This window comes from Schistocerca americana, chromosome 6 (genome assembly GCF_021461395.2).
Source record: "Schistocerca americana isolate TAMUIC-IGC-003095 chromosome 6, iqSchAmer2.1, whole genome shotgun sequence".
NCBI classification, from domain to species: domain Eukaryota; kingdom Metazoa; phylum Arthropoda; class Insecta; order Orthoptera; family Acrididae; genus Schistocerca; species Schistocerca americana.
Window position 1 is genome coordinate 305,235,169 of NC_060124.1, and position 27,713 is coordinate 305,262,881.

A 27,713-nucleotide genomic window follows, 5' to 3' on the forward strand; every position below is an offset into this window, starting at 1 on the left:
CAAGCAGACCTCAGGGCCAACCATTCATATACAGAACAGTTTCAAATGTCAGTACACATTGCCAGTCAGTGAGACCAACACAACAGCTTACATCAGCACTGCTAACAAAATGTTCTCTAACATTACAAGTTGATTTCTGAGATTATATGTTCCTTGCTGAAGTATATTTGTTTTGATGTTCTCTACCTCCTGTATTAATCTGAACAAATAGTTTCAGAACACTCTGTAAAGTTACAGAATTTCACAACACTGGCTTGAAAGCTATTCACAACAGGAAACTGCAATTAGTCCTAAAGTTACATTGTTGATACTGAAATCTAACAGCAAACTCCTAAACACCTATGTTACCTTTAATAGTTAGTTTCTGTATTTTACACCAAAGTTCTGGAAGAAATATGAGGAAGCCCTGGAAGTGAACACATGTGCCAAATCTGTACCTCTAAACTGAAGCTACCTCAAGTTTAACAATGGTCTCATGGTACACTGCTGCTGAGGCTAAGAGCTTTAGAGATAGGCTCAAATTGTGCTGTTTGCAAAACGGTTCCCACTTGCATGAGGAGAACAACAAACTGTCTATTAGTTGCTACAGTTTGCTTGTACATTCAGTGCAATATGTTTTACTCTTCTGTGAGTGTGTAACATTATTTTTTTTATGCTGTTATCACAATTAGAATTTATTAATGCTTTTAACAGCAGTTGAAAGTATTTTGTTAATTAATATTTTTTCCATCCACTCTTCTGATATTAATAATGAAAGAAAGCTGTGTAATTTATAGTTCTTTGCTTTACTTCTCACGTGAAAAGTGTGTCAAGAATGTTTCACACAGAATATGTGAAAATTAAAAACAATGTTGACCAGAAACTTTTGCAAAATGTATCCCAAGTTACTTTTTTTGGGTCATGTATGGCATAAACCTTGTTTCAGTTTATTTTTTATTTATATATCATACATGTATACAGTAATATATCAAAACAATTTCATTTTAAAACTTGTAAATTATTATACAAACTATTATTAAAGATATGCTAAACATTCAATTTATTTCAGACTCGTAGAACTTCTTCAGTCAAAAGTGAGACCACTTGAGGTATTATGATATGCATAATACTGTAAGGAAACAAATGTATTGCTCACTGTTGTCCATTGCACTGCAACATTTCTTTTAAAAGAAATATACAGGACATGTATTCTGGTGTATAAAATTTACTGTGAAAGAAAGTTTGTTATTGATGTAAAAACATTGCAGCTTCATCAGGAAGCAACAATATTTCCATATAATGTTCCCAAGAACTGAACTGAATGAGTGTGATGAGAACAGTGGTAAAAATCCATATTATCAGATGTACTCCACTGATCATCAGTTTGTACTTCTTTATGATTGGACAAAGATACATAGGGAATGTGAAACATGAGCTACATACAATTCTCATCATTTACAAATTATGAAAAAGATAGAAATGATCAAATGTGACATCAAAAGAGAATTCAGAAAAAATACAATAAAATGATATATATCAAAATCTCTTAATGCAATAATGAAAACGCTACTCACTCCAAACTGTAAATGCTATAAAATAAATTAGTTTCTAAAATATAGGAAGCTTGTACTAATTTTTCTAGGAATTTATATGTCAAAGTCAACAAGAAACAGTTTTGGGAGAAATTAAAAATATTCTTCGGACAGTTCATCATTAGACATATGACTTCCTAATTTCACAGTTATTTGTCAGAATATCTGAAAAGCTACAGTAGAAACAGCATTTCAGTACTTTTTCACTGTAAAATTTCCTTCAAAAAGACCACTGATTTTAACAAATAGAACTAAATAATTACAAATTGCAAAGCCACACATTATAGCAAAGCTTGCTGTCAAAATGACACACACAGATGCTGCTACAACTAAGAACACATCATCTGAGTTACTTCTCTGGTGACCATACCGCTGAAGTGAAATGACTTCTGGTACAGTGTTACAGTTTAATGCTCATGTTGTATTGTCTTCTGTTGCACATTGTGCTGGACCTTTCTCTGAAGGGAAACATGTATCTTTGAGCTTGAGATGGGTACCAAGCCCACAGTCTGGATGCAGCGATTGTTTGAGGTTCCCTAGAGAAAATATCGTAGTTACAATTTGATCTATAATATATACAAACAAATGTAAGATGTATTGTTTGAGATAACTATTTCACCAACAAAATTTAAGAAAGACATTCCAACTCTTAGCACTGACATAAGAAGTAAAGGAATAATGAAACAGAATGCACTTCATACAATCAAAAGCACACAAACACCAACAAAGGCAATGCTGTAGATACAGTGCCACCATCTACAATATGCACAATCTGCATTTCAATAACATGTGCAATCACAATGTGACAGTTTGAGAGACTAAAATGAGCCATCATGGTTTCCAATAGGATCAAGTAATTGGGGCAGCCAATACCCACATAAGTCAATGCGGGAGATTTCAATCTTCACAGGTGTGCCCATCTAACCTATCTCAATGCTACAGTAAAATAAAAATGTAAATTGATATAGTCCGTAAAACCAGCAGGAGTCCACTGACATTTTCACCATGAATTTAAATAGAGTTTCAGGTTTTCTTCCTTGTACAGTCACAATCAAAAGTATCATTTGGTCACAACTAGCTTCAATCAAACTGTGGATAGACCTCCTCTCCAGCCAGATTCATTAATAAATGTGAACATCTCATTACTTCTAACAATGAAATGGGTGCTGTCTTTGTGTATTAAAATACCTCACAGCCCTTCCAATTAGCAAGTTAAAAGACAACTAAAAAGAATTTCAATTAATAACTAAAAAGAATTTTATTCCCTAATGAGTTCATTCTCTTTATGAAAAGTACTTTGTAAGTACGACAAGTTTTAGGTAATTCATAAGTGATCTAATGATTAAAAATATTTATAGCACCATCATTCATTTACTAACAAATGTAAAATGCCTTAAAATGTGAAATTTATTGTTATACACAAATCTATAGCTTTTAATTTGCAAACTAACATACAAGGTGTGACTATAATAAAATGATGGGACAATTGCTGTAAAACACTTCCTTTCAAAAACATACATAAATAATTATTGTCACCATCAATATACACACCTTTTCTATCCCTACAACGATCCATGTGAATTTCTCACTGATGGAAACAGTGCTGGAAGTCTTCCCCTGTGAGCTCTTTGATGATATGTGCCAGTTTTTCTTTCACTGCTTCAACGGACTGAAATCTTGTTCCTTTCCTTTTAATGCTGATTTGACTTGGAGAATTTAAAAAAAAAATGAAAAATCACATGGTGCTACATCAGGTGAATGAGGTGGGTGGTCTAACACTGGGATGCTGTACACATCTTAACAGACAATACAGTATGAGTCAGTCCACTGTCTTGCAGCAGAACACATGATTTGTTCTTCCAGAATTTGAATTACTTTTTTCCTTATTTTCTCACAAAGCTGAACAAGAACCTCAAGGTAGTAATGTTGATTAATAGTTTGACTTCAGGAACTGAGTGAAAATACACAATTCCATGAATATCAATAAAAGCAATCATCATCGCTTTGAATCTTGATTTGATCATTTGAACTTTCTCTGCTCTTGTGAAGTTGGGCTCTTCCATTGCATAGATTGGTGCTTATTTTCTAGATCATAAGAACAAAACCAAGATTTGTCACATGTTATCACCCTTTCTAAGAAATTAGGATCATTTTCAATGGTATTCAAAGTGTCAGTACAAACGTTTTCACAAGCTGCTTTTTGTTTGATTGTGAAAATTTTTGGTACCAGTTTTGCACACACTTTTCTCACTTAAATTAGTTACATAAAATTTGCCTTATGCATTCTTTGTCATTGCCTACAGTTTCAGCCATCAATTAGATACTTAAATATGGCCGGACAAAATCAACTTATATACTTTTTTAAATATTTTCTCCCATTTTTGATATTGAAGGGCATCCTCGACACAAGTCATCTTCAATATATTTTTGGACACATTGGAAATGCCTGAACTGCTCAGAAACTCACATACATGAAAAACAGTTTTTGCCATACATTTCTTCCAGTACAAGATAGGTTTCAGTAGCAGTTTTTCCCAGTTTTATGTGAAACTTCAAAACAATTTGTTGCTCTATTATTACACTCATCATTTTTCCAGCAAAACAAAATAACATCTCTTACACAAATGAGGGCCATGGCCACACTGATTTGTCTACCGCATCAGAGATGCCAAATTAGACTGAGAAGGTTTCATACTTCACAGCTATTTGTTCTTTATCTTTGGTGCGTGTGTACTTACTCTGTGAGAGCATCAGTGCCGTTATTTTATAGCCACATCTCGTATTCAGAAGAATAATCTGTATGATGTCCTGAAACTGCATTATTTCTAGAGATTGTATTTGACAATGGCTCTGAGCACTATGGGACTTAACTTCTGAGGTCATCAGCCCCTAGAACTTAGAACTACTTAAACCTAACTAACCTAAGAACATCACACACATCCATGCCTGAGGCAGGATTCGAACCTGTGACCATAGCGGTCGCGGGGTTCCAGACTGTAGCACCTAGAACCGTTCGGCCACTCTGGCTGGCATATTTCATAATTAGTAAATATTATTATTGTTATTATTATTATTATTATTATTATTATTATTATTATCATTGTTTTTATGAGAGACAGAATTGCTGGCCAGTACTTACATTTAGAACATGAATAACGCATAAAAGTAGATACCTTATACTCACTTTTGGAACTATTAGTTCTACATTTCGGGAGACAGACATGAAGGATGAAGTATCAGAGTCTAAATGGAAAATATAGTACACTCGTAAGAAAAATAAGTGTATTTTTTACCTAAAAACTACAATCACTTGATTTGCTCCTTGCCCTCACTGTGTTTGGTGATGGTTCAGTATAGGGTTTCAAGTTTCAGTATGCATTCTAAAGCATTACACAAGATAAATGGCAGATGTAATCATCTCAGCTCTGAATATTTAGAATTGTAATACTAAAAATAATAATTTTATTCTTTACTAGCTAATGCTTGGCATGCATTGCAATGCCTCTTTAAGCTATTTTGTAATTTATTGGGAATAGATATACATAAACGAAGCAGGCACTTATATATGTAGAAAATAAATAAAACAATGATTCCTTCATCATTGCATTATATGTGACTAAGTTGATTCAAGTGCTTTGGGGCATACAATATTTTTGGTCTTTCCAACTTGTACAAAAACAAATAAATATTTTGGTTCTCCCACTTGTGGCCATACAACATATAACTGACCATGTAAAAATCATCGATTTTCCAGATTAAATCCACACATTTGAAGTGATTGTCCTTGTGCTTTGTTGATGGGCACTGAGAATGCTAGGCAAATAGGAACTGTAGTCTTTTGAAATGGAATGGCATGTTGATGGGAATCATAGGAATACGTAGAATCAGCACATCTTCTCTATCTGACTTTCCATTCACAAGTGGCACGCCAAGAATGTTGACATTAAGCCTCATTCCACTGAATGGTGGGTTAATTTTGCACAAAAAGAATTATTAGTGTCCCAATCTGAGTGACAATGTATGTGGTGAGACATCAGAAAAATTCAAAAACTCAATTGGACAGTTTAAAATATAATCCACATTCACATCACTGTCAGTCAATTAATAGGAGACAGACTCTTCTGAAATTTGTTCATGGGTGGTATAGCTGACTGCATTGACGATTTTTGTAATTTGTGGCAATTTTTTGGAAAACTTCCTCAATTAACTGTTGAATTGAGAAAAAAATTACACAAAAGTTTAATGGAAATGAAATATATTTTGCGACAGCATTATCTAGAACTTTTCTATTACCAATGTCCAACAGCTGTTTTGAAAATATGACTGGCACATTCTGCTTAGACGTATCCACATAATGGTCTTACATGTGAGTTTATGGACATCCCTGTCACCAAAGATGTGATGCCTTAAAGCAAGCATTGAATCCAACAGCTAGTGTTGATTGTGGTATGAGTGATAGAGGAGTCTGTTGGAAGCCACCTGCTAATAAAATGACAGCTCCACCAAACAGCAGTGTATTTCCTCATAAATCTCACAGAGTTTGATTACACACTTCAACCAATTTCTTATGGGCCATAGTGCAGTCATCCAAGACAATTAATACACAAATGTTGAATACTTTCACAATGCCAGATTGTTTATAAATATTAAATTTTGAGCCTCCCCAAAACGTATACTCAAAAGCAGCTTGAACACCAAATGCAATGTCCAACCACCATCCAATAATGTAGCTGCAATACCTGATGACACACGAGACAATTCCATTTTGAGAGTGTATTTTAGCTAACAGCAAACTGATGAGGATATAATAGTCCTTACCCTGTGCTAGCCGGTAAAAATAATGGATAGATCAGCATATCAGGTCAATGACCTTCCTATTGTTATTGGTTTAAAGTTAATATATATTGCGATGTGGTGCGTTTCGCCTGCGTGAGCAAAATATTTGTTTCTTGGCTTAGCATTGCTCCATGGAAAGCGAAGAAAAGTAATAAAATCGGAATGTAACTGGGACTTTGTTACGAGACAGGATAATGAGAGGACATGTAGGAAGTGTGTGCAATGAAACAGTCATTGTTTGCCACCATATTGTATAATTTGTGTTGTTCTGAAATTCACAAGCATTATGTAATGTTAATGTGGAGTTTAGTAATGGTCATAATACAGTCTGTTGAATTTCAAAGGTAATTGCACATATTTAATTTTGATCAAAGGTTTCTGTAATGAACTATTATGTACTACAAGCTTGTACAGGACTTTGAACATTCGGTGGACGATGTTCGCTGTAGAACCTGCTTCAATAACACCGTCAAAAGCATAGAGAAAGTTTTCTGTGCTAAAAAGAACTCATTTCACTCACAGACAATCATCGAATGACCAAATGTGAATGGCAGTGTTCCAATTCGAGAAGATCCTATAGAAGTTTTCTTTCTCTTACATTTCAAGAATTTTACAGGCAACCATCAGAGTTGGCAGCTGCTTCTCCACCATGCGAGTAGCTTGTCTATGTGTACAAAATTATGTACGCTGTGGGAGAAGTCGACGCCGTTTGGGTTATAGTCCTTCACAGAGATACAAACAGACACTACACACACTAGTTTAATAACAATGAGTTTAATATTACCAAATTCAAAAACATTAATTTCTTCTTTTGAGCAGTAATATTATAAAAATGGCTAAAACGTGACAGGACCTACAAGGAGTGAAACATAGACACTGTCAACTATTTCAGGCCAAACACAAATTAATACATGATGATTCAGTTGCATGTATTTAGTGTATATTTTGTGATTTGTTGTGATAAATGCATATTTTATGTTTTTATGAACTTCATTCAGTTGTACTCCGCAGTAAAGGCAAGCACAAGAATGACATGATAACTCATTGCACACATTAGTCTGGTCTTTGTATGTAATGACTAGGTTAGGAATATTTGTAGCTTTAGTCATTATATGTTTTATTACATGCAGAGTGATATGTGTTTTTTTATGTATTCACAAATGTGGAGAGATATTCTGGGGTACAGAATCTGATGTGTATTTTAGTGGGGTAAAGCTAAATTGCACCAAGAGTAAAGTAATTAAAAGAATAGTGAACAAGTGATCTCTTATAGTTAATACCAGATCACAGATTAAAATGCAAAGGGAACAGGAAGCAAATGTGCAACCCAGTGGTAATGAACAAAACCTAGGGCAAACGGTAGATGCTGACCAAGGAGAATCCCAAGATCCTATGGTTGAGCTCTTAAATCAAATCAAACTTTTGATGAATACCGTAACTAGTTTAGCTGCCGAACAGAATCACATGTCTGCTATTCAAATGACTATGTCTGCTATGCAAGTGAATATTTCAACAACAGTTGAAAATTTAGCTTCAGAATAGTCTCGCATATCTGCTCCCCAAGTGAATATTTCAACAACAGTTGAAAATTTAGCTCTGAAACAGTCTTGCATATCTGCTATGCAAGTGAATATTTCAACAACAGTTGAGAATTTAGCTTCAGAACAGTCCAACATGTCTGCTACTCAGACGAAACTGTTTGCTGAACTAGCGAATATGTCAGCTGCGCAGGTGGATATTTCTGCAAATGTAGGAACCATAGCTGTGGAACAGGCAAATATAGTGGCTAAAGTAACAAATCTGACCACCACTGTGAGAAATTTAGTTACAGAACAGGCAGAGTTAGCCGAGAAAGTAAAGGGTATAACCAATAAACGAATGGAACAAAAGTTCCAAGAAAAAACCCAGCAGTTTAAGCAACAATTAGATGACTGGGCAGTGGATAAGGAACAGCAGGAGATATTGTCTGTTAATAAAGGAATCAAGGAAGCAGTAGAGAATATAGTGAGTGAAGGCCTACCATTATATCGCCAAATAGATCAAGCGTTGAAGGAAGTCTGCAAGCAGATAGGAACCAAGTTCCAAAGATAAAAAGGAGAAGTTACACAGAATTTGCAAACGTGCACTCAAAGGATTGAAGAACTGCAGGAGGCGGCTACAGAGGAAAGAAAGGAAGCCAGCCCAGAGTGGACATCTAAAGGTAGAAATCAGGGCTCAATATATAATTATGGAGCTGATAAGCAGTACCCAGATACAAGCCCAAATGAACATATGTATGGAAGTAAGTCACCTATGAATGATTATACCAGATCTATCATGGAAGAGAAAATGTTAAACCGTAGGCAATTCCAAATATTTTTTGTAGAAAAGAAGACTTTAAATCCTGTCATATTTATCAGGTGATCAAGAGGCAGTCAGGAGAGATTGAAGAAGGAAGTACATAACCCGGAACCCTTCTCTTACTGAAATGCAAAGTTAAGGAGATACTCAAAAAAATATTTGAATAAAGCAAGATATTGAGATCAACCAATAGATCACCAAAGTGTGATAGTGATCATCAAAGCTCAGCTTCTGATGGAGATCAGGGAAAAACTGCTGCATGTTTCAAAAGATAATGAGGAATAATTCATGTCTGCAGTGGATTCAATCAATTTGCTACAAACAAAGAGGATGAAATAATTACAATAAATCCTGTCAAATGGAAAATAGGCAGAGAGCTTATAACTATAATAACAGAAGAATGAATGGAAGACAAATGGATAATTTTAATTGAACCAACACGAATAATACCCTTTTTCAGACATGTCCGAAAGAACAGATACCATTGGTAATCTTGCAGCTCTCGAAGAATGAAATTACGATGAAATCCAGACCATCAGATCCTTTACAGGCACTGATAAATATCAATGAGGGCAGTTGAAAATGTGTGCCCTGACCGGGACTCAAACCCAGGATCTCCTGCTTACATGGCAGATGCTCTATCCGACTGACCCATTGAGGACACAGAGGCCAGTACGACTGCAGGGACTTATCTCTGGCATGCTCCCCATGAGACCCACATTTCCAACTTCCTGTCCACACTCTACATTTGTAGTGCCCCTTCTCACTATTCTCATTACTCGCGGCAGTCAATCTACCGATTCCCGTAAGGGTTTGAGCAATGTGAGTGCACCCGTACTGAAGAAGATCAATGGCTGGTAAGCTCAGTTGGATAGAGCGTCAGCCATGAAGAAAGCAGTAGATCCTGGGTTCAAGTCCCAGTGAAGGCACACATTTTCAACTGCCACCATTGATATTTATCAATGCCTGTAAGCAGCTAATGGTCTGTATTTCATTGTAATTTCATTCTTCGAGAGCTGCAAGGTGTGTCCAAAAGAACAGATACCGTCTTCATATAAATAAGGCTTACTGGCCAATGATCCTCTTCAGTGCAGATGCACTCACATTGCTCAAACTCTTATGGGAATTGGTAGGCTGACTGCCATGAGTATAGTGTGTGGACAGTAAGTTGGAAATGTGGATCTTACGAGGAGCATGCCAGAAATAAATCCCTGCAGTCACACTATCCTCTGTGTCCTTGATGGTTCAGTCAGGCAGAATGTCTGCCATGTAAGCAAGAGATCCTGGGTTCGAGTCCCAGTCGGGGCAAACATTTTCAACTGTCCCCATTGATATTTATCAACGCCTGTAAGTAGCTAATGGTCTGGATTTCATTGTAATTTCAATATGAATAAAGGTCACAACAATGGAAGAAACTGTATGGAACAGCAGAAGAAATTATGAGCAGGACAGAAACAGACAGAGGCGATTTGAAAGTAAGTAAAATCCTGTATATAATGATGTAGAAATCAAGGACAAAGTAATCAAATCAGAGTAATCTTGGATACCAGAACTTCGATAAATGTGATCTCCAACAATTTATTTAAATGGCTATCCCATATGACAGAGTTATCGACATTGCCGATACGAAACTGTAAGATCATTGGAGCCTTAGGTACCCGCTTGCAACCACTCCGGATACATACTTTGCTAGATGGAAGAATAGGAAACACAGCGATAAGATGTGTGCTCCTAGTAATTCAAAGGTGAGCACTAAGATGAACAACACTGGGATGCCGACTGTGAGTTTGTAAACTCAAAATGTGCCACAGTGTCTCACTGTTGCTGATGTATCGACGAGATTGAAATTGTATAATTTCACCTATGCATACATCCACATTATTAACTCTGAGTACTGCCACATCGCTACCTTGTCCATATATTTGCATATGTTCTTTACTGGTTTTATCGAACTGCAATATTCCACATTTATATGTGCTTTAAATGTTTTTGATAACAAAGGTGAATATGGTAAAATCAATATGTTGTCAGCTTCGGTATTGGCATTTCTCATTTTGATTGGAGCTGTGCAATCTCCATCACAGCATCAGTTTTGAAGATAGCCAGTATCACCAGTGTCAGTTTCGTGAATCAGTTCTTTCATATACTTTTTCATGCATGTGTAATGATTGCTGGTTCATAGCACCACATGTTTGGTGACAATATCGAACAACAATCAATCCCCTTCATAATCTGGTATTTCTCCAATAATTACATCATCAATTTGAGCTGAATGTATTTTTGTTTGCAACAGGCAGATCTTTCTTTTGCCACTCCACGGCATAGATCCAGCATTGAATTTCACAATAAATGTGATGCTTCACAATTAAATCCATCAATTTAGTGAGTTTTGGTTTGAAAAGGTGAGCAGTAAAATCATGTCAATCATCTTGTCCCAGGCTGGATGCATGTGAATGTGATGGATAAGCTGGGACATCCACATGAACACACTTATATGATGGCATCTTGTGCACATTCGTACATGTGTCATTGACTGCCAGTGAATGTCAACGGAAATATCACCATTTGTCCAATGTCACTCATGTTTCCAACATTCGAATCATGCCTTATAAATGAGTGTATTCCTCAGAATGCAAAGATTTTTGATTTAATCAAAAGAAGAGGAGACATTCAGATTCAGTTGAAAGCATACATGTCCATCATGTATTGATGAAACAACTGACAGCATTGCAGTATATGATTAGTTTCATTTTGATGTATCATTCTGCAATATGAATGAAAATTCAATACTGATACTTTTTTATTAAGTTTATCAGCTGTAAGAAGGACTAAGAGGGAAGAAGCAATTAGAAAAATGTGAATCAGATGAAAGAATAGCGTTTTGGTTTTATATGTTGAAACATGTGCAAGTAATGATGAATGTACTTATCTGTAGTTGGGTTAGTTTGCATAATAATAAAGTGGTATACGTCCTCTCCCTCACAAAAAATTATGGGCTACTGTGACACATCATAAAATTGATGTGTTTCAGTGACATGTACAGTTGTGCTATTATATTGCTGTACAATTACATCATATGCATCACATTGTTCTCCATTCATAACAATAGTTAATTCATTGATGGTAGGTGTGTTGTAGTGTTTAGCATGCTGTGTAATTAGTGTTTCATCAGTTCTTATATGGGTTGTATAATTATCTGCTGGCATATGTTCAACTGCCGTTTTGAACAATTTTGTCAGGGACTGAGTCAGTGCAAAAGAATTTGCAAAGTAGATAATATATTATGTTTGGTGTCTGGAATCGTGCCACACTGCTGATGAACTTGCATATCATTATTGCACAAGAAGTAAATTTTTAGAAATTTATGTTCAACACTGGGAGCAAGACGACTTGATCCTTTGTGATAACATATTTACACTTGAATGTTCAAAGTTGTCATATATTGGTCTTTGAATAATTTGTTGGCTCCAAACAGTATCATTGGAGTGCCAAATTGGATTTGCAAATCTGTTACATAAAATGTCTGGAATCAGTAGGGTTGTGTGAAAGCATTGACGGAAGAGGATCAGGTGGCATACGCAAAGTCAGAATTTTACTTTTGCAATTTCTGCAGCACATTCAAGGAGCTTCAGGGTATAAGTTTCATGCACCACAATATCCATGTGGCTGACGTCTAAACTTGGATGGAAGCTGTCGATCGAGATTGTTTAGCACAGAAATGTTCTGCGTCCACCTTAACTGTTTGTTGCTGTTCTGATTCCAACGCACATTGTCAAGTAGCTCATAAGTGATCAGCTACATTTATAGCTGTGCATTTCACTTCTGATTCAAAGCAAGCAATCAACCAGCTTGTAAATGATCAGATAAATTTCTTGCTATGAATTGGTCTTCCAGTTCTGATGCAGTTGAATAAGTAATCTGTAAATAATCTGATTCATTCTTTCTTCGTAATCCACCCTTCCTTGAGAAGCATGTGATTGGTTTCTCTTTCGTGCTTGGTTGGTAGACCTACCAACTGATGCTCATTTACGAGGCATAATTATTTTCCTGGTACAAAGTTTCAGTTAGCGGAAAAAAAAAAAAAAAAAATGCAGACACATAAATCAGCGATTAATTTTTGAGACCATATGTTCTGAACAAACAGATAAAGATAAGGATTAAATTATCTCAGGATTATCACTACACCTTAAACCATTACATTTGTTTAACATGTGCTGGAAGCAAAAAGATGTCCCACGAAACCGGAAGAAGAAAAAGTAATGTCATTATATAAGAGACGGGAAAAAGATATATGTGAAAACTACAGAGTGATAAGCTCACTTGACACAGTATATAAGCTTTATGCAAGAATTTTAAACACAGATCTGAAAACAATAGTAGAATGTTTAGTGGAAGAACAGATTAGATTTACAAAGGGACGATCAACAACTAATGCACTTTTTGTTGTACGATAGTTATTAAAAAGCAGAATAAGTTTAAACAAAGAGACACATTTTCCTTCATCAAAAGCGAGCGCGCGCGCGTGCGTGTGTGTGTGTGTGTGTGTGTGTGTGTGTGTGTGTGTGTGTGTGTGTGTGTGTGTGTGTGTCACCTATTTTTGATGAAGGTTCTACTGTCCGAAAGCTTTATCTGTGACAGTCCTTTTGTTGTGCCTAACTGCGACTCAGCATCTCCACTACATGGCGAGTAGCAACTTTCCTTTTCATAATATTGTTACACTAATTTTTTCAAGAGAAAATAAATTACACAAAAGAATTTATGAACTAAATAAAATATGTATGGAGTATCATATGAAAATATCTTACAGTAAATCTAAGTCAATGGCACAGCGTGGGAAAAATATTTGGTGGGAACTAAGATAGTAGTTAATGGAAAGAAACTGATCAAGTAAAATATTTTAACTACACATGAACATGAAGCAGATATGTAGATTAAACTGAATAGATTTGGAAGTATCTATGGAACAATTAATATAGCTTTAAACCACAAAACACAGAAAGAAACACGACTTAAGTTTTATAAAACAGTCACACTGCCAGCCCTATTATATGAAAGTAAATTGCAAAGTATTGAATAGGAAGCAAGAAAAACAAATACAAGGAATAGAAATGAGATTTCTTAGAGTGGTGAAGGGATGTAAAAGAATAGATAAAATACAAAAGAAGATATTCAAAAGGAGTTGAAAATTTGGAGTGTGAAAGAAAAACTGGATGTAAACAGAAATGGAATAAATGTCTACAAAGAATGGATTCAAAGAGAACACTCCCAGGTAAAGAGCTCTAAACCAAAAGTGAAACGAGATCCTTGCAGGCCGAGAAAAAGAATGGAACCATTACAGACCACAAATGGCCTAACATGTAAAGTGCAGATGAGGAGGATTAACTTATTCACACAATCTCAAAAGCAATACGTTTTCAGAACATTGTACAACATCATTTGTTTAAAGTTTGCAGTAATGGAAATAATATGACAAAATCAGGCAGGAAACTATTCTAGCTATAACACACGCCCGCGCATGCGCACGCCCACACACACACACACACACACACACACACACACACACACACACACACACACAATGGAGGTAAACATATTGTGTGTGTGTGTGTGTGTGTGTGTGTGTGTGTGTGTGTGTGTTTGTTTACTCCAGTCAGAAGAAGAGTGAAAGTTTGAAAGGTAGTGACAGTTTCTTATTTTTAAGGTGCATTTGTACAACACTTGCCATTTATCTGCAGCTGAATCTACATCTACATAGACATTGTTTATTCTTTTGAATTTGTAAGATAATTATTTAATTTAGAGCTATAAATATAGTTAAGTACGCAGAATAAACAAGGGCGTTGTCATTATGAACATCAGGAGCATCTGAATGGTATGCTCTAAACTGTCAGAATGGTACTGCATGGAATTTGGTACTTCCTGTTACAAAAAAAGATTCAGAATGAAACAGATAACAAAAACAAAGCCAGCAATCATGCCAACAGGCTGCACACCCTTAATAAGTGCTGGTCTTGTTAAGCCAATATGAGCTGTGAGCAAGGCTTTTAGTTCAAGAATGAAACCAGATACAGAAGACTCCCGAACATAATATGAGGGTCCACAATGCAGGAGTTACAAGGCACTTGTTGAAAAGCCACTGTAATGTCTTGTAATTTTTGGGGAGACATCTCTCTCCAAAATTAAATTACAGTTAAATAAATAAACAAAAAAGTCTATCTAGAAGGCAACAGAAGAGTTATAACCAGACAAAAGCTGCTGGAAACATTAGCTTCAGAATAGGAAGCTCATTCATCCTGCAAAGAGAGCATAGAGTATCACTCATCAAGCAATAACTGGAGGACAGGATGAGATGGAAATTATGATATGAAAGATACATGTAATTACTCAAGTACCAGTAAACTTTGTACTAATGGTTGTCAAACCAAAGGAGTCTTAACTACACATTTTTTTTTTATTTTCAACATATTTTCTCAAACATTTATTTGTTTACAAATAAACATTAAGGATATGGAAATTCAAAATGGCATACTCACCATTCTAGTGTCCTCTGGGACGTGCGCAGGGGCTACAGGTCTTACAGGTGTTTTTTGTAGGAGGCCATTTAATTCTGAGCTGCGTCTTCTCTGGTGAATTTCTGTATCTATGAATGAGAGGCAAGAGATTGAAATAGGAATCAATATGAACTTTATATAAGTGGAGCATAATTGTAGGCTTTTTGCTAATATTTTTTTCTGTTCATTTTAATTGACTCAACTGTGGATTTTTGGTGAAACATTATATTTTGTCAATTAAATAGAACACTTTTTCCCATTTCCCAAAACTTCATTACTTTTGTACAACACAGGTTTTGGGTTGTACTCTCATTTTCCAGCACACAGCTGATGCCAAAGATGGCAACCAAGTAAAGATAAATATCTGTCAACTTCTTAATCCATCATTTCTTGGCTTAAACTATAAAAGTTAGCTCTGTTAACTATTTCTGACACAGGTATATTTGTATTGTACAGCCTTATGACATTCATTCAGATAGCATTTACTCTGACTTAGAGATACATTGGAATGGAACTATGTGCAAAAGAATGGGTATTTGTGTGATAACTTATTTATGAATGAAGGCACCAAGTTTCTCCTCCATAGTAGAAGTTACAACGTTATCTAAAAGGAATGAAAAATTGAAATAAGTCTGCTCATTCAGTAGCACATACAGGTGTGACATCGACAAGTATGAACGACATATCTCCGCCATCGCAAGTTCTTTGACTAACGGCCCACGCCATCTTGCTTATCAGTTCGCTGTATGATTTACAGTAATGTGGACGTTTGTATGAAATATATCGAGTGTTACAGTATTAAGTGTGTTTTTCCTCGGGCTACAACCCAACTGAATTACCACACACATATCTGTTTCTTTAATTTCTGGTGTTTATAATACATGTTTGTCATTCTCATTTAAAAAAAAAAAAAAAAAAAAAAAAAAAAAAAAAAAAAAAAAAAAAAAAAAGAATCTGGTGTCTTTAACCTCTAGTTTCTATGGTGTACTATAAGCCGCTTACAGATTGACCACCCATCTGTCCTATGTACGAGGACTGAAACTCCTGGAAGATGAATTGAAGAAACATCTACTTGATGTCTGTGGAGTTTAAAAAAATACAGGGAAGCCCTTTGCCTTTAAAATGTTATTTAGCCTATCAGAAATTTTACCTATAAAACACACACAGCACCTTTCTTTTTTTGAGAATGTTATCAACAATGTTGGCTTTAAAGTCATTGTTTGTGCAGCCAGTTGCTACCCTCTTATTACTAAATGACTCACAGTCACATAAACTGAAGTGCACTGGAAGCAATGTGCCACAAATGTGACAAGTTGGTGTGACCTCTAGTAGAATATGGTCGCAAGAGAAGGCCAGTGTCTTATTCAAAATCATGTTAAGATGGTTTTATTGTTTCTAACTAACTGGAAGGAGTTATCCTAAGGGTTTTGTGTGACCTATTCAAGGCAGATGGTTACGCATCACTTCAAGAAGGGATGAAAGAAAATTATGGTTTGAAGTCATAACACCAACAAGCTTAAATTGGAGAAAGATGGAGAAGGATATCAACTATGCACTTTCAGTGGAAGCATCCCAGCATTTTCCTTAAGTTATTCAGGTGAATCATATCCACACACACACACACACTGCTAGCACTCTGACTGCCTCTAAGGACCAGCTGCACAGGAACACTACCCTCATCACACAATATCAGCTCAGACTGGAATGGAACCACATCTTTCACCAGGGCTTCATTCATTTATCATTGTGGCTGGAAATGAGGAACATCTACATCTGTACTCCACAAGCCACCTTGTGTTGTGTGGCAGAATGTACTTCATGCATCAGCCATTTCCCCACTTTGCTGTTCCAATCTTGAATAGTTTGTTAGATGAACAACTGCTGCCAATCCTCTGAGTGGGCTCTAATCTCTCTAATTTTATCTTCGTGGTCTTTTCCCAAGATGTAAGAAGAAGAAAGCAATATATTTGTTCTCTCTTTTAGGAACATATGCCTTTGGAACTCTAAAATAAACCACACTGTGATGTGTAATGCCTTTCTTGCAGTATCTGATGCTGAAGTTGGTTGATCACCTCTGTTACAGTTTTGTACTTATTAAATGAAGCTGTAAGGAATGCTTCACTCCTCTTTGGATCTTCCATATTTCTTCCATCAGTCCTATCTGGTACAGATTCAACACTGATGAGCAGTTTTCAAGTATTAGTCACAGTACACAATTACTGGTTGGACGAGTGTTTTACAAGCAACTTCCTTTGTTGATGGACTACATTTCCTGAGCATTTTTCCAATGAATCTCAGTCTAGCATCTGCCTAACTCACAATTAATTTTATGTGGTGTTTCCATTTCAAACACTCTGTATGCATACTTCTAGGTATTTCATGGAAGAGATTGCTTCCATTGATTGTTCTGCAATTGTGTAATAATACAAGAAGGCATCTTTCTGTCTATGTATTCACAATACATTACATTTGTTTATGTTGAGGATTAATTTCCACCCCCTGCAACAATTGTCACTCTGGTGTAGCTCTTCCTGCATTCCTGGCACATTAGATCATCAAAACTCCTAGCTGGTTGGAGTGCTCTGCCCATAATGCACCAAATTTTCTCAATTTGGCCAGCATGAAAACAAGCAATAAAAACTCTCACCAAGTGCATGTGGGTAAGATCTTGCTGAAACGTATGTCCATGATAGCTTGCTGTGAAAGGCAACAAAATGGAGCATAGAATATCATTGACATACCACTATTGTATAAGGGTGCCACAGATGACAACCAAAGGGGTTCTGCTATGAAATGAAATAGCACACCAGACCATCACTCCTGGCTGTCAGGTGGTATGGCAGGTGACAGTCAGGTTGGCATACCACCAATTCTCCAGGGCATCTCCAGACATGTTTTCACTGGTCACTGAGCCTCAGAATCTCACTGACTGCACTAGAATTGTCTTTCGTGATAAGTGCCACATTGAACTGACCAGCAAAAGTGTGTCTGGAGATGCCCTGGGTGGCAGTGGGATACCAACCTGACTGTCAACCGTAATGCCAGACAAGCACGAGTGATGGTCTGGGGTGCCATTTCTTTCCATAGCAGGACCACTTTGATTGACATCTGCTGCGCAGTACAGTATAACAAAATGGTATGTTGACGACATTCTACACCCTCTTTCATTGCCATTCATGGCAAGCCATCCTAGGCTTACATTTCAGCAATATGAGAGTTTCAACTGCTTGTCTTCATGCTTGTCAAACCCTATCTTGGCCAGCAAGTCACCAAATCTCTCCTCAATTGAAAACATTTGAAGCATTATGGGCAAGGCCCTCCAACCACGTTAGAATATTGGTGATCTAACGTGCCAATTGGACAGAATTTCACATGATATCCCTGGAGAATATCCAGCAACTCTCTCAATCAATACTAAGCCAAATAACTGCTTGCATAAGGGCCAGAGGTGGACCAATGCATTACTGACTTGTTCAATTTGTAAAGCTCTTTGTCTTGAATAAATCATCCATTTTTTCCTGAAATTGTAATCATTTGTTTGTCTGTACATGTACATCACATCTAGTGATTTCCATCCCATTTGGATAATTCCTCCATGGTGAATTATTTTTTTTCTTTGAGTGTATATTGTGAAAAGAAATGGTCCTGTAAAACACTCCTCTGACACACGTACAGTTCCTTTTATATCTGACAACTCATCACCATACAGAATGATGTGCTGTGTTTTGTATGCTAGAAACTCTTAAATGAAATTGCACAGTTGGTCTGATATTTTCTGTGGTTATATTTTGTTCACTAGGCAGCAGTACAGAACTGAATTGAATACCTTTCAGGAGTCAAGGAAAGCAGCATCTACCTGGTTACCTGCATTTACTGCTTCCTGGGTCTTGTGGATGAACAGAGCAAGCTGGGTTTCAGACATCATTATTTTCTGAACACATGCTGGTTCCTAAAGAGGAGATTTTCAGACTCCAGAAATGTCATATTACACGAGCATAAACCAAAATTCTACAACTGACTGAAATTGGAGATATACTTTTGTGCATCTGTACGATGACCCTTCTTGAAACAGGGATGAACTGTGCTTCTTCCCAATTATCAGGAATACTTCATTCCTCCAAAGACTTATGGTACACTGCTGCTAGAAATGGGGCAATTTCTTTCACATATTCTATGTAGAATCATACTGACATCCCATCAGGTTCCCTCTATTGAGTAAATTCAGTTGCTTTTACATCTAATGGTCACTTATTTCAATATCAGCCAGCTTGTTGCTCATGCAAAGATTTAAAAGAGGCACTACAGTTTGATCTTCCTCTGTGAAACAGTTTTGGAAGATGATGTTTAGTACTTCAGCTTTTTCTGTGTTTTCCTCTGTTTCACTGCCATTATGGTCACAGTGTGTCTGGACAGGGCTTTTATCAGTTCACTGGTTTAACATAAGACCAAAACTCCTTAGGATTTTCTGTCAAGTTGGTAGTGAGAACTTTAATTTCAAATTCCTTGAACGCTTTGTGCATGGCTCTCTTTATGCTAATTTTGACTTAGTTTAACTTTTGTTTGTCTGTGAGGCTTTGCCTATGTTTAAATTTACAGAGAAACTCTCTTTTCTTTCATAGCAGTTTTCTAAGGCAGCTGTCAAACTGCACTGGATCTTTTCCATCCCTCACAACTTTACTTGACACATACCTGTCTAAAGCATATTGTATAACTTTGTCCATTGACACTCAACACTGTTAGAGCTGGAGATGAAATTTTCATGTTGACCACTCAGATAATCTGAAATCTGTTTCTTGCTGCTCCTGCTTTGCAGACAGATCTTCCTGCCTTTCTTTGTAGTTCTATTTACAGCTGGAATCAATGATGCTGCAATGGCCTTTTGATCACTGATTCCCTGTTCTACACTAACTGAGTAGAAAAGTTTGCATCTGTTTGTCACTAGCAGGTCTAAGAAGTTACCTTCATGTGTCAGTTCACTGACTAACTGCTCAAGGTAATTTTTGGGAAAGCAATAAGACCTATTTCACATGATTCTCTGTCCCCTAAAATCTCCACCTAAAACTATAATATGACCAGGAAACGTATATGAAATATTTTCCAAGTTTTCCCTCAACTGTTGTGTCACTATTGCTACAGAGGCACACAGTCTATAACGGCATCCAATAACCATGTTTGTACTAAGCTCAGTATATATTATTGTTTTCTTTATGGTTATAAAATTTCCTCCACCACCAGAATTCAACATACCTTGTGATATATCTTCCAATCAGAATTCAAAATTTCAGTGCTGTTGCTTTCTGGTTTCAGTCAGCTTTTTTTCAGTAGTACTATGTGGGCACTGTTACCATTTATAAGCGAGATTAGTTCCAGGTCCTTGCCATAGGTGCTCCTGCAGTTAGCTAATACTATGTCAACTTTTCTTTCTGTGATCTGCTGTGATGAATGCTATTTTGTCTGGATTCAGAAGGCATCTTACTGGGCCTGTGGAGGGATCTCTCTATCCTAAAAACCCACATGTGCATGCCAGATGTACTCTGTTCCCCTACCCACAATACTTCCCACTCCTTCCAAAGTGGTATTCAGCTGCCCATCCAATCTATGCAATACTCTATACCATTCTTACACCATGCCTATTCCTAGCCCCTTGCCATATGGATCATGAAAAAATAAAAACATTGACTCACAAGAAATTGAGACCCCCCCCCCCCCAAAAAAAAAAAAAAACACTTCTGGCAGGAACAGTACCACTTTAAAATCATTGGACAACAAATTCAATGATTACTCTCTCACAGTGGCAGCAAATATTGCATCCACTACTAGGCAACCAAATACAAATGTGTTACATTTAACTGTGCACACACTACATGTATCACTAATAGACATGACTTTCAAAAACATAGCCCCTAAGGAGATTACAAAATTTATTAGGTAACTAAAAAGTTGTAATTCTGCTGACTAAGATGGTGTTTCCAATAGAACATTAAAATATTGTGCTGACTTGATGCGACTGTTCTTAAGCTATGTTTGCAATCAATGATTCAGGGCATATTTTCCAACAGACTTAAATATGCTGTAGAATACACATCTATAAAAACTGATACAAGCAAACTGTCTCCTTTCCCTTTTTTTTTTTTTTTTTTTTTTTTTTTTTTTTTTTTTTTTTTTTTTCCCCTTCAGAAAGTGGCCTATAATAGAATACTGACTCATTTAACTGAGCAGACTTTGTTTACTGCCTCCCAGTTTGGGTTTCATAAAGGATTCCCCACGAGAAACCAATAAAAGACCTCACCAATGAAAGCTAGCAGAGTTAACCCAGAAAATTTATCTAGTATATTCTCCGATCTTACCAGGGTGTTTGATTGTGTGGATCATAACTACTTGGCTAAGTTAATAGGCATTAATGACATTTCTATTGCATGAATGGAATCTTGCCTTCTTAACAGAAAGCAGAGGACCTTATTAACTGTCTGTTTCTCAAGAAAGAAACTAATCTCAGAATGAGGAAACAAAGTATGTGGAAGTGTCATCAGGATCAGTAATAGCCCCACTCTTGTTTCTAACCACCTTAATCATCTTCAGGTGACTCAAAAACTGTTAAGTTTGCTGCCGACATAAGCATACTAACCTTAGCAATCACAGCTAAGATGTTAGCAGAAGTACCTGCAAGTGGCTCACAGCTAACTTTTAAGCCTTAATTTCAAACAAACAATAAGAGTGGGAGTATTCAGTGGGAGTATTCCCACCAAGCTAAAGTCACAGCCTCTTGTATACATGTATTCAGATGGTACAAGGTAGCTGTAACATATGTGTGTGTGTGTGTGTGAGGGGGGGGGGGGGGGAGTGGGGGGGGAGGTTGAAGGGGGCATGGGTGTACGAGGAGTACTCTAGCTTGAAAAAGTATTCATCTGAAATCTAGCCAAATTTTCATTATTTTTTTGTGTGCCTATTGACAACTCAACTTCTTCTATTCAGTAACATTTTACCTTTACTCCTAAATTATTTGCATTCTATTAGCATAAAATGTGTACATAAATTGTCATACACTAAATGAAACACATTGTGTAGAGTTCCTTTGAACTTCACTGGAGAACAAGTTGAAATGGAGTCAACACTCAGATAAACTAACCAAGAAGTCCAGTGCCAAGATGTTATACTATGAGAAACATCCTTCACTGTGCTGACCTAAAGGCAGTAGTAACAATATTGTGTAAAGAAGATTTTTAAGGATCACTGAATTCATACACTCACTTCTCCAATGAATTTTCTCTATAAATGTTTATTATGTTGCACACAAGTTTCAGCTGAATAGTGATTAACATAGTCACAATGTAAGACACAAAAATACTTTGCACATAGACTATCCCTCCCTGACTACAGTTCAAGCAGCAGTTATTTTTGCTGTTGGGAAGATTTTCAAAGAGACCTCCCATCTAACATAAAGCAAGTAATCCGGAATCCCTGTGAATTCAAAAGAAAATTAAGAACATGCCTCATAAGAAGTATTTCTACAAATTATCTGAATATTTAGATTCAGTGACTAAAAAGTTCATTTAACTATAAAGCAAAAGGCAGTGTTTGTTATAATGCTGTATGACAAGTATTAATGTACTGTAAATAGGACTCATTATTTACACAACAAGAAAATATTTTCTTGGAGAAATTCAATTGTAATCAAGGAAATATTAAGCTTTTAATGGCAGATACACAGCATCTATATAGCAAAATTGAAAGGCAGAAGCTTTTTTGAAGTAGCAGCTTTCTTTCTAATATAATCTATTACATTTAGATAGCACAGATGTAAATAGCACTAACAGTACAGTGATAGTTTATTGTTAGTTAGCTATTTACCCCTGGCTTCACCTATATTTACTTATGTCAAATATATTTCACAAATCTCCTCTTCCTCCTCTCTCTCTGTCAGTCTCCTCATCTCCCTTTCTTTGTCCATCCCCTCCTCCCAACTCTCTCTGTCTGTCCACCTCCTTCTCTGCCTGTCTCCTCCTCCCCTCTTTCTATACATACCCTCCCCATCTCTCACTGTCTATTTTCTCCCCCCACCTTCCCACCTAACTCTGTACATCTCCTCCTCCCTCCTCTCTCTGTCAATCTCTTGCTCCTCCCTCTCTCTGCCTCCTAATACCCTCTTCCTCTTAAGCCTGCTTTCACACAAACTCTACCTCTTGCACCTGCATCCACAAACCCTCTTCTTTTCTACCTGCCAATGACCCTCACCATCTTCCACATCTCCCCCTATTTCTGTCCATCTCTTCCAACCCCCTTTCTTTGAGCAACTCCTACTCCTCCTCCTTCTGCTCCTCCTCTCTATCAATCTCCTCTTCCCACTTCTCTCTGTCTGTCTCAACCTTACCCTCTCACTGTCTGTCTGTCTCATCCTCCCTTTTAGTATCCCCACCAGCAGACATTAAAATGGAGGCAGTGCAGCTGACTTGGGTATCACAGTGGGGCAGTAACACAGTGTTGCCAAGGGGTGCAGGGCCAAGGGGTTGGGGTGGGGGGTTTGCATGTGGCCTGCCAGCAGCAATAAGTCTGGCCAGACAGTTCTATTGCTGATTTCAATGCCCATGGTCCAAGCCTTAGCCTCTGTTCCATGCGCTCCATTGTCCATCACTCTGCTGATTGCTTGTTATGTTACCCTTCATGCTCATTCTCTATACAGTGTTCAGACTCTCTGCTCCTCTGCAGATTAACTCGCACATAGTGATTCACTCCCTACCTGAGGTTCAGTTCCCCAGCTTGTAGTTGACCCACTGTTGGCAAGCATCAGTACATTTGTGCCAACACTGATAATTTGAAGGCATTGTCACCCTCATGCTGATAGTAAATCCCCCACTTCTATCTGTCCATCTCATCCCCCCCATCTCTATATGTTCATCTCCCACTCCTCCTCTACCTCTGTCAACCTCATACTCCCCTCTCTATGTATGCCCAATTCCCTCTCCTATCTCTGTTCATCTCATTCTCCCCCTTTCACTATCCATCTGTTCATCTGTCCTCTCTCGGCTCAGCCAAGCCCATCTGCACATATACCTACTGGAACACATTCTGATACTATCCATGCTACAGGCCAGTCATACAGGGGAGTGTAGTTGTCATCTAAAACCAACCTCCATTCAAACCATTATCTGCATCTTACATGGGTACTATGCAAATCACATTTAAGTGCCTGGCAGATGGTTCATCAAACCACCTTCACAATTCTCTATTATTCCAGTCTCGTATAGCACGCAGAAAGAACGAACACCTACATCTTTCTGTAAGAGCTCTGATTTCCCTTATTTTATCGTGGTGATCGTTTCTCTCTATGTAGTTCCAAATATTTCCACATTCTGAGGAGAAAGTTGGTGATTGGAATTTCGTGAGAAGATTCTGTCGCAACAAAAAATGCCCAAATCCTGTATCATTTCTGTGACACTATCTCCCACATTTCACGATAATACAAAACATGCTGCCCTTCTTTGAACTTTTTCGATGTACTCCATCAGTCCTATCTGGTAAGGATCCCGCACCGCATACCAGTATTTTAAAAGAGGACGGACAAGTGCAGTGTAGGCAGTCTCCTTAGTAGATCTGTAACATTTTCTAAGTGTCCTGCCAATAAAACGCAGTCTTTTGTTAGCCTTCCCCACAACATTTTCTATATGTTCCTTCCAATTTAAGTTGTTCATAATTGAAATACCTAGGTATTTAGTTGAATTTACGGCTTTTAGACTAGGCTGATTTATTGTGTAACCAAAGTTTAATGAATTCCTTTTGGCACTCATGTGGATGACCTCACACTTTTCGTTATTTAGGGTAAACTGCCAATTTTTGCACCATTCAGATATCTTTTCTAAATCATTTTGCAATTTGTTTTGATCTTTTGATGACTTTATTAGTCAATAAACGAAAGCATCATCTCCAAACAACCTACAACGGCTGCTCAGATTGTCTCCCAAATCGTTTATATAGATAAGGAACAGCAAAGGGCCTATAACACTACCAGGGGGAATGCCAGATATCACTTCTAATTTACTCAATTACTTTCCATCAATTACTACAAACTGTGACCTCCCTGACAGGAAATCACAAATCCAGTCACATAACAGAGACGATGTTCCATAAGCACGCAATTTCACTACAAGTTGCTTGTGTGGTACAGTGCCAAAAGCCTTCCGTAAATCCAGAAATACAGAATCAATCTGAAATCCCTTGTCGCCGGCCGCGGTGGCCAAGCGGTCCTAGGTGCTACAGTGTGGAACCGTGCGATCGCTATGGTCGCAGGTTTGAATCCTGCCTCGGGCATGGATTTGTGTGATGTCCTTAGGTTAATTAGGTTTAAGTAGTTCTAGGTTCTAGGGGACTGATGACCTCAGAAGTTAAGCCCCATAGTGCTCAGAGCCATTTGAACCAATTGAAATCCCTTGTCAACAGCACTCAATACTTCATGTGAATAAAGAGCTAGCTGTGTTTAACAGGAACAATGATTTCTAAACCAATGTCAATAGACAGTTTTCTTTGAGGTAATTCATAATGTTTGAACACAATATATGTTCCAAAATCCTGCTGCATATCGACGTTAACAATATGGGCCTGTAATTTAGTGGATTACTCTTACCACCTATCTTGAATATTGGTGTGAACTGTGCAACTTTCCAATCTTTGGGTACAGATCTTCCGTCGAACGAACAGTTGTATATGATTGTTAAGTATCGACCTAATGCATCAGCATACTCCGAAAGGAACCTAACTGGTATACAGTCTGGGCCAGAAGACTTGCTTTTATTAAGTGATTTAAGTTGCTTCACTACACTGAGGATATTTACTTCCATGTTACTCATGTTGACAGCTGTTCTTGATTTGAATTCTGGAATACTTACTTTGTCTTCTTTTGTGAAGGCATTTCGGAAGGCTGTGTTTAGTAACTCTGCTTTGGGAGCACTGTCTTCGATAGTATCTCTATTGCTATCACACATAGAAGGCATTGATTGTTTCTTGCCACTAACATACTTCACATACGTCCAGAATCTCTTTGGATTTTCTGCCAGGTTTAGAGACAGAATCTCTTTGGATTTTCTGCCAGGTTTAGAGACAAAGTTTCAATGTGGAAACTGTTATAAGCATCTCACATTGAAGTCTGCACCGAATTTCGAGCTTCTGTAAAAGATCGCCAATCTTGGGGATTTTGCATCTATGTAAATTTGGCACGTTTCTTTCATTGTTTCTGCAACAGCGTTTTAACCCGTTTTGTGTAACAAGGAGGATCAGTTCTGTCGTTTGTTAATTTATTTGGTACAAATCACTCAATTACTGCCTGAAACGCCCAGCTTCACCCGCAGGAGAGGACAGGTACTTTAAATTGTGGAAAGGGGCCAAAATAAGGGGCTGTCAGTTACACTCGAACACACAACTTTATTATTTGATCAAACATTACAAGAGCCCAAACAAATTTTTTTTTTTTTTAATCACACAGCTTTAATCTTTGGGACTTAACTACCGGCTGAAAGCCACTTTAATTTAAAAATGGCTGAAGGCCAATAACTTAAAACACAAGTGTAATGAAAAATTTAAAAGGAAAGCCTTACCTTACAACAGTTCTTTATTTAGGCTGAAGGCCCAAAGAATCAGACACTTTAAGAGCAAACAAGTTAAATTCAAATTGGCTGAAGGCCTAACACTTAAAGTTCAACAACATTAAAACCTTTAAAATGCCAAAGGTCTTACGTGAAACAGTTCTTTAAATTAGGCTGAAGGCCTAAAGAATCTCACACCTTAAGGGCAGAACAAGCTTAATTTAAAAAAAAAAAAAAAAAAAAAATCGGCTGGAAGCCATGCCAGCACAAACAACACGAACAAATAATAAAAAAAAAAGGCAGTACTCCCAAGGGCGCTCAGATGTTCGAGGGTCAGCCTGGAATTCAAACACTAATGCTCACTTAGGTGAGACAGGCAGTCGGGCCAACCATTCACAATCCGATAACAACCGACTGACTGACCGTCAACAGACCCACCGACGAGATATCTTCCACATCACCCAACCAGGGCACAGCAGGGACTTCAACGGAACAACGTAGAAGATATTGGCTCTCACAACCAATCCTACATGAAGATATCAAACTACACACCATGCTGGACAGCAACAACACGATGAGGACACTACACTACCTGAAATTTACGTCAATGGCCAGGGCAGGTAACCGGAATGTTTACGGTCACATGGCAAAAGATTCCGCTGGTGCATTTCAATTCAAATAACCAAATACAGTGAAACTCCACCGGAGGGTGGCTAGAAATTTCCAACTTGAAAACCACGTTGTTGCTCGTAGGAATATTCCAACAGCCGACAACGAACTCCGAATGACATTATGTGAGCAGTCTTGACTTGCTGGTAGATTAAATAAAACTCAACTTTTGTGAC

At 37.4% G+C, this 27,713-nt stretch overlaps 1 protein-coding gene across 2 annotated transcripts in view; it reads right to left on the reverse strand.

Annotated features, from left to right (window-relative positions):
* Positions 1 to 1,031: 1,031 nt before the first annotated feature.
* The window catches only part of LOC124619554 (mitogen-activated protein kinase 15-like), a 192,257-nt gene continuing 165,575 nt past the window's right edge, over positions 1,032 to 27,713 (reverse strand). For both annotated transcript variants that reach the window (XM_047146032.1, XM_047146033.1), the window contains 2 exons: positions 15,281 to 15,387; positions 1,032 to 2,107 (listed from right to left, as the gene is read on the reverse strand). In XM_047146032.1, the coding sequence (XP_047001988.1) occupies positions 1,979 to 2,107; positions 15,281 to 15,387 (236 nt within the window). In that variant the 3' untranslated portion in view covers positions 1,032 to 1,978. The remainder of the gene's footprint in view (positions 2,108 to 15,280; positions 15,388 to 27,713) is intronic.